Source organism: Dipodomys spectabilis, unplaced genomic scaffold (assembly GCF_019054845.1).
Source record: "Dipodomys spectabilis isolate Male_0828 unplaced genomic scaffold, ASM1905484v1 ptg000034l, whole genome shotgun sequence".
NCBI lineage: Eukaryota > Metazoa > Chordata > Mammalia > Rodentia > Heteromyidae > Dipodomys > Dipodomys spectabilis.
In genome coordinates this window covers 9,797,662-9,813,619 of record NW_024870711.1, presented here as the reverse complement: position 1 = coordinate 9,813,619, position 15,958 = coordinate 9,797,662, and the positions used below count along the sequence as shown (strand labels likewise).

General features: G+C 50.6%; 1 protein-coding gene across 1 annotated transcript in view; it reads right to left on the bottom strand.

The window, feature by feature from the left end:
* Nucleotides 1-7,371: 7,371 nt before the first annotated feature.
* The window catches only part of Galntl5 (polypeptide N-acetylgalactosaminyltransferase like 5), a 28,903-nt gene continuing 20,316 nt past the window's right edge, over nucleotides 7,372-15,958 (bottom strand). Inside the window, exons 9-10 of the mRNA XM_042677109.1 lie at nucleotides 12,645-12,794; nucleotides 7,372-7,614 (exon numbers count right to left, since the gene is read on the bottom strand). Of these exons, the coding sequence (XP_042533043.1) occupies nucleotides 7,444-7,614; nucleotides 12,645-12,794 (321 nt within the window). The 3' untranslated portion in view covers nucleotides 7,372-7,443. The remainder of the gene's footprint in view (nucleotides 7,615-12,644; nucleotides 12,795-15,958) is intronic.

Below are 15,958 nucleotides of genomic sequence, written 5' to 3'. Positions count from 1 at the left end.
AGATAAGACTGATTTGCCTGGACTTTAATCAGAAGTACAAAGATGAAAGAATGGAAGCCTTCACCCTCAGGGAAGAGGTGGGACGGAGAGCTGGAACACTGGAACAGCACAGCCCGGAGAGAGCAGGAAAGGAGTGAGTTTAATTCCTCAGAAGACAGAAAGGATGGAATCCATTGGCCTTAAACATAGAGACCTCTGTGAAAACAGACCATTTCTGGTGACTGACGAGTTCATCTGCAGGCCCACCAGAAGATAATACTGGGGAAAGAAAGCAAAGCTCAGCAAAGAAGAGGGAGTCAGAATCCAAGCAGTGAAAATACTCACAGAATGCAACGAACAGGCAGGTCCTCGTCCAGACAGAGGCTGAATCCAAGACATCAAGTGACACTCGAGAAGATAGTCCGGTCAGAAACCAGCACCGTTCATCGGAATCATGTTTAGAGCTGCTTAGTTGCCAGTTCTAGCTGGCCATTTGAACTAATCCTATCTCCTTTAGCCTGCACTACCTTTATCAGCTCAGCTCCAACCACCTGACCAGGCAGAGAGATGCATCCTTAACACCCCTGTACCAAAACCACAGCAAGTTCCCTCTCGGTACTTTCCCACCGACCAACCATAAAAGCCCAGAGTCTGTAAGCAGCAGTGGACTCTAGCCTCTGCGAGAGATCCCCAGTAAATCCAGAGCTGATGCTGAGTAGCCTCCTTACCCTTCTGTGCCTTTCATTCCCTCTATCACTTCCAGAAAGAGATCCAAGTCAGCGATTAGAAGCCAGTCAGAAACAAAGTGAAAGACCTCAGGTGGGAGGCAAGGATCTGAAGGAAGGAGATAGCACAGTTCAATGTATCTCAGTCCCAAACAGGGGGAGAGAAGATGGTGAGTTCTTCTCAATGGATCTGAGTCCAAAACAGATTTATTTCATCTAAGTCACAGCCCCAAAATAGGTTACCCGAAGTTTAGTGGAGCCAGTCAACCTGGCATCTTGTACCTGGCTTGGGAAGAATTCAGGCAAAACTCGAATGTAGTCCAAGTGATGGGAAAGTTTATTAGGAAAAGAATACATGTGGGGCTGGGAAGGTGGCTCAGTGGTAGACTGCTTGCCTTGCATGCCTGAGGCCCTGAGTTCGATTCCTCAGCACCACATAAGCAAAAAGAAAAAAGCCAGAAGTGGTGCTGTGGCTCAGGTGGTAGAGTGCTAGCCTTGAGCTGAAGAGCTGAGGGACAGTGCCCAGGCCCAGAGTTCAGGCCCATGACTGGACCCAATAAATAAATAAATATACATGTACAATATATTGAAAGTGGATCATCTCTAGGCTGAGAATGACCCCATAGTCTGTTTTTTGGAATGACTTTAGTATACACACAAGCAAGACTTTAAGCACCAGACTTTGAGGACCTTTGTTGGGTCTTCGTCCGTCCCACGAAAGACGGACGGAGTCCGAGGAAAGGTAAGTGCGGCGCTCGCCCGTTCCCTAGCCTCCCTCAGTCCAGGAGACAATCAGACACAGCGGGGAGCCAAATCCAGCAGGTAGAAAAACTCGTTTATTAACAGAGAGCAGCCCCTTTTAAGGACAACAAGGGTGGGTGGTATGGTAAGGGAGGAAGAGGAACCAATCACTGTCAAGGTCACACCCTATCATTCACCTGAGCCTTCACGGGCTGGTTAGGCACCGATCAGAAGATCAATTGGGGTCTGCCCACTCAACCCCCTCCCAGCGCCATCTTTGCTGCCCATGTGCTCCACAGACCTTGATCTTCAAACATGGTCCAGTCCAGCAGGAGGCAACAGTGACTTCACAAGCACTTCCATGTAAAATCTACATTGTCCCCAGGTCTCTAGATAATTAACATACAAATTAAGGTTTGAAACTGTGCCTCTTACTGGACGTGATAGATACCAGTAAGGTCAGTTACTCAGAAGGAGATCACAGAGAGAGGATTTCAAAGGTCAGCCAGGACACAGCAAGACCCTATCTCAAAACCCCAAGGGCTGGCTTAGAAGTTGGTGCATAAGATAGAGTGGGCTCCCTTCACACACACACACACACACACACACACACACACACACACCCTCCAGTACAGACTGTGCATTCACATTTCCATTGCTTCCCTTCCTACCTTGACAGTGCCAAGTAATTTAATACGTACTAATCAGATGAGTATGAATTGGGTGTCTGTCATTGTGACTTTAACTACTATTCCACCAAATCAATAACCATGGCTACTTAGCTGTCCTCTTAGTAATGGCAGATCTGGATTACCTCCAGCTCTTCCCCGTTAAAACTGCTCTAAGGTGGTCTTTGCTGTGCGTATGTAAGTGTGCACCGTAAGGCCAGGCTGACTGCTGTGTTTTGTGTGTCCTTGGGTATGGCTGTCACATGAATACAGACTGGCCTGAAATTTGAATTCCAGCTAAAGCATCAAGTGGAGTGTGTGCTGTGCGCATGCAAGGCTCCCGGCATGTGGGTGCTGCGTGCTAGACAAGCACTCTGCCACTGAGCCACCTTCTCAGCCCCTAGACGGTCTTCTACTCCTGCTCAGTAGAGCTCCAGCCTGCGCCCTAATCACCTCCCGAGAGCCCTCCTCGGATGCGGTTCCATTCCCCAACTGAGATTGAGCGTACACTTTGGAGGAGACACATCAAACCACGGCTGTGCATACAGTCCCGTGGTCCAGCGGGATCTCAAGTGTAACCAAGCATCCTGCATGTTTATTGGCTAAATCTGACAACTCCAGTCCTGGGCACACTCTGCGCTTAGATGTCTCATCTGCTCGACAAGTCGCAAGGTGGGGCAGAGTCCCCCCGGCCAGGGAGCAGGGTGAGCTGGCACGGCTTTGTACAGGCTGTCTGAAGATTTTTCTAGAAGGGCGGTGACAGCCTACAGTGGTCCTCAGCCTGGCGGTTGGAGGTAGAGCCGCCCCTGCTCCAGCCTGCAGTTGGAAGGCCAGCCTCAGCCCCTCTCCAGGCCCAAGAGGTCTCACCCTCAGGCCCTTCTTTCTCCTCCCAGCTCTCCTTCCCAGTCCCTGCCCTGCAGTCCTGGATAAGACTCCCTCCTGTGCTCCAGGCAGGCCTTAGAGGCCTTGGGTTGCCTTTCCTGCCTCAGCTGGCCCCAGCTTCCTCCACGCCCCCCTCGCCCGTCAGCCCCCTCCTGCATGCCTCCACCCCTGCAGAGTCCTGGCCCCGACCCAGTTCCCCAGCCCCTCCTGTGGTTTCCAGTCCCCCCCACCTTGCAGTGCCTCCCCCACCCGTCCAGCCCCTCCTCCTCCTCCCCTACACAGCCCCCCCCAGGTATCTTAGCACCACCCTGGTTAGCTTCTTCATGAGCCATCATAACCCGCGACTCCGGTCACGGGGGCAGAGGAAGCGCAGGCAGAGGAAGGAAGATTGGCATAGTCTGTCACCTCCACTGTCGCGGGGACGAGGTCTGCCGTGAGGGGGATGGTGCACACCTAGGACATGGATCTGGTCAACAATCCCTGGGCGCTGTTGTTTTTAATACTCATTCACTCATTTCATTCATTCAGGGGTGTCGGCAATGTAGCCAGGGCCTTGCACGTGTCGCTGAGTGACGGGACAGCGCTCAGCTTGAACCTGTCTTCTGGTAACGTGTTCAGTGTGTTTTTCCTGTCCAGTGAGTGGCGTGGAAACGCGGCCAGCCGTGAGCACTGCTACATTCACACTGTGGCCTGTGTGTGAAGTGTCTCACGTCCACCCGGGAGCAGCACTGGACCACCCCTGTGGGAGACCCCTGCTCTCCCGAGACGGAGGGATTGAGAAGTACTGGGAAGCAAGGAAGCTGCCCAACGCCAGCAGTCCCGTCCGAAGCCTGTAAGCCCGGGGCCGCTCAGGGCGACGTGGGCTCCGCGGCGACACTGGCTGGTTCAGGTGGAGTGAGGTCCGCGGTGACACTGGCTGGTTCAGGTGGAGTCAGGACCGTGGTGACACTCTGGCTGGTTCAGTGGAGTGAGGTTCGTGGCTGGAGGGAGGATTCCAGTCTGGGACATTGCAGGAGTGGGTTACGGTCTGTCCCTTTTGGAGAGTAAGGCTTGTTTCAGCATTTGATCATATCAAAAAGTACATTGGAAAGAAAAACCTTAAAACAGCAGATCAAAGTCAGATTTTAAAACCGCTATATAGGAGCTGGGGAGGTGGCTCAGTGGTAGAGCAATTGCTTTGCATGCCTGAGGCCCTGGGTTCGATTCCTCAGCACCACATAAGCAAATAGAAAAAAGCCGGAAGTGGTGCTGTGGCTCAAGTGGTAGAGCGCTAGCCTTGAGCTGAAGAGCTGAGGGACAGCTCCCATGCCCAGAGTTCAGGCCCCACGACTGGACCCAAAAACAGAACAAAACAAAAAAAACCTCTATATAAAATGAAAATTACCACCTATAAAGAAGTAGAGAGGGGCTGGGAAGGTGGCTCAGTGGTAGAGCGCTTGCCTTGCATACATGAGGCCCTGGGTTTGATTCTTCAGCACCACATAAACAGAAAATGCCGGAAGTGGCGCTGTGGCTCAAGTGGTAGAGTGCTAGCCTTGAGCTGAAGAGCTGAGGGACAGCGTCCAGGCCCAGAGTTCAGGCCCCACGACTGAAGAAAGAAAGAGAAGGAGAAGAGATCTCAGCTGGGATCCCGTGGCTCACACCTGTCACCCTAGCTACTCAGAAGACTGAGCTCTGAGGATCGCAGTTAAAGCCAGGTAGACAATTTGCTCCAGGGAAGTTAGAATGAACTTGTGACTTTGAAATTATGTAATCATTTAATCACAATCAAAAAAAAAAAAGAACCTCGGGGAAGGGAGGGAGGGAGGGGATGGTAGGGGGAAAACAATGGAGGGGGTAACAATGTTCAAGAGGAAGTGTACTCAAAACCTCACTCATGTAACTGTAACCCTCTGTATAGTAGCTTTACAATAAAAAAATAAAAAAAAAAATAAAGCCAGCCCAGGCAGCAAAGTTCATGAGATTCTCATCTCCAATGAACCACCAGAAAACCAGAAGTGGTGTGTGGCTCAAGTGGTAGAGCGCTAGCTTTGAGCAAAAGATGATCAGGGATAGAATCCAGGCCCAGAGTTCAAGCCCTTAGGACTGGCAAAAACAAAAACAAAAAAGAATAGAGCTCTCCTTTATTTCAAATACCTAGTGTTGGTTGATACTGATGTTTTCTTTTCTTTTCTTTTTTTTTTTTTTTTTTTGGGGGGGAGGGGTGTTTCCCAGTCGTGAGGCCTGAACTCTGGGCCTGGGCGCTGTCCCTCAGCTCTTCAGCTCAAGGCTAGCGCTCTACCACTTGAGCTACAGCACCACTTCCAGCTTTTTTCTTTTTGCTTATGTGGTGCTGAGGAATCGAACTCAGGGCCTCAGGCATGCAAGGCAAGCGCTCTACCACTGAGCCACCTTCCCAGCCCGATACTGATGTTTTCTATTTTATGGACAAGTGAAACAGTATCCAAGAAGAGACTGTTAAGGGACATGTTGAATTATTTCTAGAACCAATGGTTATTATTCAGCACCTGAAATAAATCACACAACTAAGATTTAGTATTAGTTACATAACAGAGAGGATGAGAGAGAAAGAGAGAGAGATACACATAGTTTTTTTCTTTTAGCAAAGCTGATATTTACACTCATCCTTTTTTTTTTTTTTTTTTTTTGTCAGTTGTAGAGTTGTGGGAATTGGACTCAGGGTCTGGGCACTATCCCTGAGCTTTTTTGCTCAAAGCCAGCACTCTACCACTTTGAGCTACAGCTGCACATCCAGTTTTCTGGTGGTTAATTGGAGATAAGAGTCTCATGGACTTTCCTGCCTGGGCTGGCTTTAAATTGCTATCCTCAGATCTCAGCCTCCTGAGTAGCTAGGATTACAAGCATGAGCCACAAACACCTGGCCCTGAGCTTTTTTATTTGAGGCATTCTACCACTTGAGCCACTGTTCCATTTCTGGCTTTCTGGTGGAAATAATCATTACATGAACTTTCCTGCCCGGGCTGCCTTTGAACTGTAGTCCTCAGATCTCAGCCTCTTGAGTAGGTAGAATGACAGGTGTGAGCTTCAGATGCATTTTTGAAAGGCTCATCGAGTTTCCCGTTTTTTGTTTTGTTTTTTTTTTGTTGGTCTGGTGGCTTGAACTCTGGGTCTGGGCGCTGTCCCTCAGCTCTTTAGCTCAAGGCTAGCACTCTACCGCTTGAGCCACAGCACCACTTCCAGTTTTCCAGTAGTTTTATTGGAGATAAGAGTCTCATGGACTTTCCTGCCCAGGCTGGCTTTGAACCGCGATCCTTACATCTCAGCCTCCTGAGTAGCTAAGATTACAGGCGTGAGCCACCAGTGCCTGGCTGACCTAAATCATCTTTCAGCCCATCTTTCCAATGTCTTTCTCCAAATAGTTTTTTGTACAGTATTTTGATTATAATAAACCATTTTGGGTTTTGTTGTTGTTGTTGTTGTTAGTCCTGGGGCTTGAACTCAGGGCCTGGGCACCGTCCCTGAGCTTCTTTTCATTCACAAATAGCACTCTACCACTTGAGCCACTGCGCCACTTCCGGCTTTTCCTTTGTATGTAGTACTGAGGAATTGAAGCTAGGGCTTCATGCATGCTAAGCAAGCACTCTACCACTGAGCCACCTTCCCAGCCCTAATCCATTCTTTTTTACTCATGTTTATATATTATATTTATATATTATATTGTTATTTATATATTATTTATATATTGTATCAAAGAACACTAACTCCAGGACACAGGGATGCTGGCCTGCTCAGCTCCCCGCAGTGGCCTGCACCCTGCCATCCAGACACTTTCCTAGCCCAGGGGTAAACAGTTCTGACAAAATGAGCGTAAGAGCTGAGACAAATCATTTCCTTCTGCGGAGACTTGTTAGTCTTTTCTCTAGCATACACTAGCTGAAATCCCCCAGACACACACACACACTTTTTCCCCCTTTGAATATGTTCCTTTCCTTTCTCCCTGTCTTTGTGAATTAAACCTCTTTCCCCTTTTCCAACACCTCTAGCCAGGATGAACCCCAAAGAAGCAACAAAGATAGGGTGCCTGCCCCTTCTCCCCAAGCCATAGCCTAACACGTGCAAGTCAGCACACAGATTAGCAAAGCACCAGGACAGCGCGGGCTGAGGCGGGCAGAAGGCCGCAGGAACAACAAGATGTCCACACAAGTGGGTGGACATCAGCCCCTCAGCGAGGAGCCGGCCCAGCGCGGCCTGGGTGGCAAGAAAGGAACCGAAGGTAGGACCTGGGCGTCTTTCGCCAGGCAGCCTTTGCCAGCTCGACTGCTAGAAACAAAAATTGGCTCAGAAAAGCAGGGAAAGGCACTGGAGACATAGGCCACTCTGGTTGTATTTTCATTTCATTTCACATCATTCCGTGATGTTCCAAACTTGTTCTCTGATGCCACTGTGTTGAGGGACTAGAGGGTGTTTTCACCTTTTATTCACGAAAATTATTTTATTCCCTCTTTTTCTTTGCTCATGAATGCCTCCAGATCTGGGAAGAGACTGTCCAGATACCACTGGAAAGACTTGCAGCGCAAGCGTTTCCTCAATTCAACCCGTTCACTGATATCGCCATATTTTGTGTGTCTCGAAGAAGGATTTTGAAGGAAAAAATTGTCCTAAATGAAAACAAAAAGTCATTTCTCATTACACAAGACAAAGTTTTGATAATCAGACTATGGTATAAAACATAGAATCACACCAGGCAGTGGTGGCTCACACCCGTTATCCTAGCTGACTGAGATCTGAGGGTGGCAGTTCAAAGCCAGCCCAGACAGGAAAGTCCCGGAGACTCTAATGCCCAATTAACTACCAAGAAGTCCAGTGGTAGAGCTGTGGCTCCAAGTGGCAGAAGGCTAGCCTTGAAAGCAAAGGCTCAAGGACAATGCCTGGGCTCTGAGTTCAAGCTCTACAACCTAAAACACACACAGAAGCGTTTGCCATTTGAACTAAATGCACAGGAGAAGGTGAGATGCCCTGTGGGACCTCAGCTCGCTCGCCAGTGCCCAGGAATGGCGTGGAGCTGTTGGCACTGTGACAGGTGCACAGTGGGTCTGGGAAGATCGACCCCACTTCTCAGCAGCTGAAGAGCCACAGCTCCTACCAGAGTGTTCCTACCACCTTTCTCCCATGCTCTCAGTCTCACACACACAACTCCTCCCTCCCTGGTCCTAATGAACACTTCTCCCCGTTCAGGATAGGGAGAGTTTAGGGGAGCAGACCAGGAACACAGCTCGGGTTCCCACACTGGCTCTGTTGTTGCTTATTTGTGGCCTTAGGCCGTCTGGAGCACTTCCTATGTCCAGGGCCTCTGGGAGGAGGAGGCTGCTGCAGAGACTTATGGGAATGCTGGTCATTACCGCACAAGGTGGTTCTATTTTCATTTGTTTTGTGTGTTTGGGCAGTACTGGGCTTGAACTCCCGGCCTTGTTCTTCTAGGCAGGTGCTCTACTCAAAGTGCACTTCCAGTTCTTTTTGTTCTTTTTTGTTTTTGAACAGCATCTCATCCTGGTTGCCCTGGGCATAGTCCTCCTGTTCATGGCTCCTACACAGATGGACTGACCGGCATGGACCTCTGCGCCCATCTTACCAATTTTGGGCCAAGGTTGGCCTCAAACCACAATCAATCCATCTCAGCCTCCCAAGTAGCTAGGATTACATGTGTAAGCAACCAGGCCCAACTCCTGCTTGTTTTTTGGTTTTAGGTTTTTGGAGGGTTTTTTTTTTGCCAGTCCTCAGGCTTGAGCTCAGGGTGCTGTCCCCGAGCTTCTTTTTGCTCAAGGCTAGCGCCCTACCACTTGAGCCACAGCACCACTTCCAGCTTTTTCTGTGTACGTGGTGCTGAGGAATGGAACAGAGGGCTTCATGCAGGCTAGGTGAGCACTCCACCACTGAGCCACCTTCCCAGCCCCCTGGGAAGGTGTATTCCCACTTCAGTGCTAAAGGCAAATGCCAAATGGACTCTGTGGCCCCGTGTTAGGAGGCATCCTAAGACGACCCAGGGCTGTGTGGAAGCAGAGCCCTTGTATTTCATCTGTGTATCCCCGGTGCCTCCACACAGGATAAACATGGCCCTGAATGAGAGGAGTGTGCTTGCCACATCCGTGTGTTCAGTGTGCAGACTTGCAGGCCTCTCGCAGGCTTCGCTACTGCATCCACTAGTTCCTGGGGGTGTGTGCGGGGACGGGCCTAGAGGGGCGGGGCCATCGTGTTGGAGTGGCGAGGGTCTGTATGGCCCTACCTGCGTCTCTGTACCCTCGCCCAGTTCACAGCTGGCAGTGCCCTACAACCCATGGCTTTTAAATTAATTTTTTTTTTGCCAGTGTTACTTTTGCAAAACTTAGGAAACAGCTCAGCAATTGTCCACCCATGACCAGAGTTCACAGGGCAAGAAAATAGCCAATGCAAAAATGAGCTCAAGATCACTCATGACTAAATGCAATTTAAAACAGGGAGATTTTCTTTTGTGTGTGGTACGGGGATTGAACTCGGGGCCTCATGCTGGCTAGGCAGGTGCTCTATCATCTAAGTAATGCCTCTGGCCCCTTTCTGCCTTGGTTTCTTTCAAGGTGGAGCCCTGCTTTGACTGGGCTTCCTTCCCCTCCTCAGGCCTCCCGGGTTCCTGGAGATGGCGGCTCACAGCACGGGCGCAGACATGGACTGGCAGGTGCATGAGCACCACCACGCCAGCACTGGTGAGTCTCACAGACTTTTACGCCAAGGTTGGCTTCAAACCACAATCTCCACTTACCAATGAGTTAGGCTTAAAGGCTTGAGCCGCCATGCTCAACAATGACATCTGCTGCAGCCTATGAGATCACCAGAGCTGTTCCCGTGTGGGCCATGCAGTGTAGACGGCCTGCCGATGTTAACTCATCCCCAAACTCTATGTGTAGAGATCATTCCAAAGATATTATTTACATGATGCAAAAAGGTACATACAGAAAATGTTTATTTCAGCCAGGCATCAGTGGCTCACACCTATGATCCTAGCTACTCAGGAGGCCGAGATCTGAGGGCCACGCTTTGAAGCCAGCCTTATCTCCAATCAACCACTAGAAAATGGGTTAAGTGGCGCTGTGGCTTGAGTGGTAGAGTGCTAGCCTTGAGCAGAAAAGCTCAGAGATAGTGCCCACGCCCTGAGTTCAAGCCCTGACTAGCCCCCCCACAACAAAAAAGAAAAAACAAAGAACAAAAGCAGCTGGGATAAGAACCAGCTCTGGCCCAGAATTGCCAGCGCATTGACTATATTCAAAAACCATCTGGAGATTGAGAAGAGCCAGGCACAGTGGACCCCACCTGTAGCTCTAGCTACTCAGGAGGCTGAGATCGGAGGATCACGGTTCAAAGTCAGTCCAGGCAGACAAATCTGTCAAAGAGTCAACAGCTCAGACCAGTGCTCCAGCAAAATGCCAGACGTGGAGGTGTGGTTCAAGTGAGAGAGCGCCAACCTTAAAAAGGCTGAGCAAGAGACAAGGCCCTGAGTTCAAGCCCTGGTACCAGCACACAACAAGAAGAAGAAATGACAGTAATAATAAAGCCTGGGTGTTTACCAACAAGGATGGTCCAATAATATCAATTTTGGTAGATCAAAGACACCATTTAAAAGAAAGATACTTTTGTGTATTCTAATTTGAAAGCTGCTTTTAAAGGATATTTTCAGGATGCAATAATAAGTAAACTATGTAGGACAAAATATTATATGAGTCTGGTCATATAAAAGAGGTTTGAGATGGTAATGTTTTCCTATAATATTAACACTTGGGAGGCTGAGGCAGGAGGGTCAGAAGCTCAGGGCCTGTCTGGGCTCCGTGGCAAGTTCAAGGCCAGGTGACAGAAAGAGACCCTGTCTCAAAGAAAAGAAAAAAAATTCTAGTGTGTGTGTGTGTTAAAACCAACTAGAAAGAGTAATAGCCCAGTGCCGGTGGCTCACGGCTGTCATCCTAGCTACTCAGGAGGCTGAGATCTGAGCGTCACAGTTCAAACAACTCAGGCAGCAAAGTCCGTGAGACTTTTATCTCTAATTAACCTCCAGAAAACCAGAAGTGGTACTGTGGCTCAAGTGGTAGAGTACTCGCCTTGAGCTGAAGAGCTCAGAAACAGTGCCCAGGCCCAGAGCTCAAACCCCACGACCAACAAAAAAACCATAGAGTTTAATTTAGTCACTCTAGAGAGGGACTGTTATAGTACATATTCCATATTGTGTCTGGCTGTTTTTATTCACCATTATACCAGACTAAGCTATGCTCTTGCATGGACAGCTGAAGTTGGCATTGTCATTGCTGTATAGAACAGTAGTGACCGAATGTCTCTGTGTGCCCCTCTGCTCACAAGCATTTGTGCTGTATCAGCTCTGGCTAGCACTACCTGCTAAGCAACCATGTTGCTTAGAAGCATTCTTGTTCCCAGATGCCAGAGCACATAACCTTGCATTCTGTATGTACAGAATGGAGTTGCTCAATCTGAGCGCATGCTTAATACCACCCAACTGTTTTAAATAATGTACTTGGAGCTGGGTGCCAGGGACTCATGCCTATAATCCTAGCTACTCGGAAGGCTGAGATCTGAGGATTGTGGTTTGAAGCCAGCCAGGGAAGAAAAGTCCCCATGAGACTCTTATCTCTAGACAAACACTCAAAAACTGGAAGTGGCACTGTGGCACAAAAGTAGAGAGCTAGCCTTTCGCACAAAGAGGCTCAGGGACAGCACCCAGTCCCTGAGTTCAAGCCCCACAACAGACAAAGGAAAATGTACTTGGAATAATGAATATTCCCATCAACGCTTGGTTTTGTCAGACTTTGAACTTCACCACACAAAGTAGCTCATTTTAATGGACATTTTCCTGGCTACAAAATTGTGTTATTTTTTGACCATTTCATAGGAGAACCGTGAATACGTAAGATGAAGAGCAGGACATACACTGTCACAGAGGTTCTCACGTGTCTCCGTGTGTCTGGAGCTAGGTCTTGGTGGGGCGTCTGTCCTTGTTTGTGCATTATGCCTGGATGGACGGGCATGCACTCAAGGTCCTGGCAGGGGCCTAACCTGTGGGGCTGCGCACATGCGGGCAGAGCGCTGATACAGCAATCTCTGTGCAGTCTCTGTAATCCCAGCTACTTGGGAGACACAGGTAGGAGAAGGCCTAAGTGTGAGGCCCTGAGTTCCAACTCTAGCACTACAGAAAAAGGAGGAAGGAAGGAGGGAGGGAGGGAGGGAGGGAGGGAGGGAAGGAGGGAAGGCAGGCAGGCTTTGTTGGCAGAGAGAAGGTTCTCCATATTTCCAAGATCAGCAGCATCTGCGTCACTGGGGAAATTGATGGTTGAGAAAGCAGTCTAACTTGCCATCTGGGGTTAGGGGAGGAGGCTGTTTTGGGGGTGGCTTTTCCCAGGCAGAATGGAGGGTGTGGGGAGAGATCTGGGCAAAGAAAGATTGCTCCAGGAACTTGAATGTCCTGAGAAGTTAGATGTTCACAAATGAAATGCAAGGACAGGAGCTTAGAATTAACTAAACCCAGTGGGGGGGGGTGGTTGAGGGGCCCCCAAAGAGCACAGAGCAACCTAGCCCGCCCTGGCACAGCTTGAGCCCCACACCGCCCACCCCACGCCCTTCCCCCCACCCTCCCTCGCCCCCCCCCCCCCCACACACACACCTTGTACTCATCCAGCCACACGTGGGCCACTCTCAGGGAGTTCCGCAGCTTGGCTTTCTTGATGGCCAGGCTATTTTCCAGATGCTTCTTACTGATGTGCCCGACGCGGGAGCAAGGAATGATGAAGAGCTGGCCTCCACACATCCAAATCTGACGAGGAAAACCAAGACCACATTAATACGCGGGTGAGGTAAAGGCAACGGACAAGCTTATCCACACTCAGGCCTTCCTTCCCCTGGCCAGCTTCAAACCATGATCCTCGGACCTCAGCCTCCTGAGTAGCCAGGATGACAGGCGTGAGCCACCAGTGACAAGACTTATCAAGCTGACGTTGCGAGGAGTGAGAGACGGGCATCCAGCCTCAGCCCTCGGCACATCCATGTTTAGTTTTCTGAAGAGCATTTGCTGAAGAGACTGTCTTTTCTCCCACATATGTTTTTGGTGCCTTTGTCAAAAGTTAGTTGTGTGTAGACATGTGGTGTGGGGCTGATTCCGGCTCTTCTGTCCTGTTGGTCTGTGTGAATGGTTTGTGGAGCACCACACAGTCGGTATTACTATGGCTCTGTAGCATCATTTCTCCTCCGTTCTTGTCTCTGATTTTGGCTTGTGGTTCATTTTGCCAATCTTGTGGCCTCTCCAGTGTCAGCCTGCTCAGCGACGGGAGTGTTTCCTGCCGCCCTAGCTGCGGCTGAGCCTCCAGGTGAACACGGCAGCCATCAGACATTCTGGCTAAGACCAGCCCCATGGGGGTGACACAATGATTTGGAAGCGATAGGACTGCCTGCAGTGTAAAGCCAGGGCACTGGGAGTCGTTCGTTACACAGCCAACGCTGACTGACACGAGGTGGCCTTGTTCACTCACGCTGGCTTTATTAAAGAGGATCTCCATCCACTTAGCTGTTCTTTCCCGAAACTTGAGCGTTCTGTAAACATTGGCTCACTTCCCAAGCTTTACCTTGGGGCCACGGAAATTTCCCTGACACACACACTTGGAGTTTGTCTTTGCTTTGGCCAGAAAACAGCAGCTGGTAGCACATGCGCCAAGACCTGCGTACACTGTGGGTTTTGCCTTGATTTTTAACTTCTGCCATTCAGTGTAAGAGGAGCAGCTGACAGTCGCTGCTGCTCCTAGAGATGGCGTCCAGACTGAAGCAGAGCTGCCTGGCTACCAGACACACAAGACGTAAATGCTCTTGTTCCCAGCCACCTGTGCTTTTGCACACGTGTGTGGACACACACACATACACACGCACACGCTGGGGCTGAACTCAGGGCCTCGGTTCTCCTGGATTGTCTTGCTTACAGCTGGAACTCTGTCACCCTTGTCACACTAACCCCAGCCACTGTGTCAACCACCGACGAATTCCGTTGTGTGCTGCTATAATGCAGCACCTTGCTTCGTTCTGTGCTGGTACTGGAGCTTGAACTCAGGACCAGGAAGCTGTCCCGTAGCTTTTTTGCTCAAGGTTGGCTTTTGGCTGGTTAGCTGGTTAGCTGGTCTCATGGATGTTTCTGCCTGGGCTGGCTTCGAACCACAATCTTCAGATCTCAGTCTGCTGAGCAGCTAGGATTACAGGTGTGAGCCACCAGGCCCTGGCTCAGTACTGCACTGTGTGTGTGTGTGTGTGTGTGTGTGTGCATGCGCGCGTGCGTGCACCCCTGTGTGTGGTGCTTGATAAACACAGATGAGTAATGAAAGGGCCACCATGTTCACCTGGATGCCCTGCACAGCACAATTAAAGGAAGGCTCCCTGAGTGCTAGCAGAATTGAACTTAGTACTCCAAAGAAACAATCCGAGGTCACACTACAGTTCCAGCCGAGAGCCAAGGCGGGTGCACTGTTAAGTGTTCGGAAGGAGCGGCACAGGCCCTGCCTGAGCAGTGCCCACCTGGCTGGCAGCGGTGCCCGGCTGGGTGCTGTCCTCTGGGAGCAGACTGTGGGAGGTGGAGCCGGGCTGGTGGCTGGCTTGAAGTGGGGGAGACCCTGGTGCAGGTGCTCACACATCAGACAAAGAAATAGGAGGCGTGTTACCGGCGGGACTTCCCAGGGACAAGGAGGCTGAGTTCCAGCGGGGGGGAGGGGGGGGGTCTGGAAGCGCACACGGGGTGAGAGGTCCGGCAGGGGGCAGACCTCGAGGATGTGGCTTTTGAGCAGCAGCTGTAGGAAACAGAGGGCAACCGACAGAGCCAGGGGAGCCAGGAAGGCCGGCCTGGACCAAGAAGACCTCTGAGGAGGGCTGGCCCGCAGCTCCCCGCTGCGCGAGTGGAGGGCAGGGCCGCAGTCAGGCCTCCTGGGGTAGGGGTGTCCTCGAAAAGGAGCAGAGGAGAGGCAAAGGTGTGTGCGGGCGGGCGTGGCCGGCCGGTGAGGGGAGATCAGGCAAGAGAGGGCTTTAGAGACTCCCGCCTGGCAGCTTCGGGTGCGTGCGTGCGTGAAGGCCATGAGGCGCCGAGTGGCGGGCGGTCCTGGAGGAAGGGGCTGAGTAGCGCATTTCCTGTCTGTGGACACCGAGTCAGAAGGAAGACATTTGCTTTTCACACATGCACGTTTCAGTCACAAAGTGATTCTGTTTTGAGACACAGGGTGTGTTTTTTGAGTCGTTAGGGCCCAACTTCACTACGTAATAAACCAAACAGAGCGGAAAGCACCAAAGACATGTGTGTCCACGTGTGTTCTCACACACTGCCTGAGCCAGAAGGGGGGACGTGGCGGGGGCGGGAGGGAGAGCTCCCTCCCAGGAGGGAGGACGTGGAGGGGGCCGGAGGGAGAGCTCGGTGGGGGTAGCACGCCGATGCGGCACTCTGCATCCCAGGGAAAACATTATGAAGGAAGTCTGTGCTGAAGAGAACTTTAAAGACGGCTCGTGGCTCACGCCTGTAATCCTAGATATCCAGGAAGCTGAGATCTGGAGGATCATGGTTCAAAGCCAGCCCCAGTAGAAAAGGTCTTAGGATCCCATTTCCAAAATAACCAGGAAAAAATGAGGTTGGAGGCATGGCTGAGGTGGTGGACCATCAGCTGAAAAGCAAGCCAGACAATCACAAAGCCCTGGATTCAAACCCTTACACTGGAAAAAAAAAAGAAAGAAATGAAGTAACTAGCATACAGAAGGAAGGAAAATGAAAACAGGGCAAAATCCAAAACAGAAAAAGATTGGAATAAGCATACAATTACCAGTGGCGCTGTGGCTCAAGTGGTAGAGGGCTTACCTTGAGCTGAAGAGCTGAGAGACAGTGCCCAGCCCCTGAGTTCAAGCCCCAGGACCTGAGTTCAAACCCCAGGATCAGCATGCACGCATGCACACGTGCATGTCACT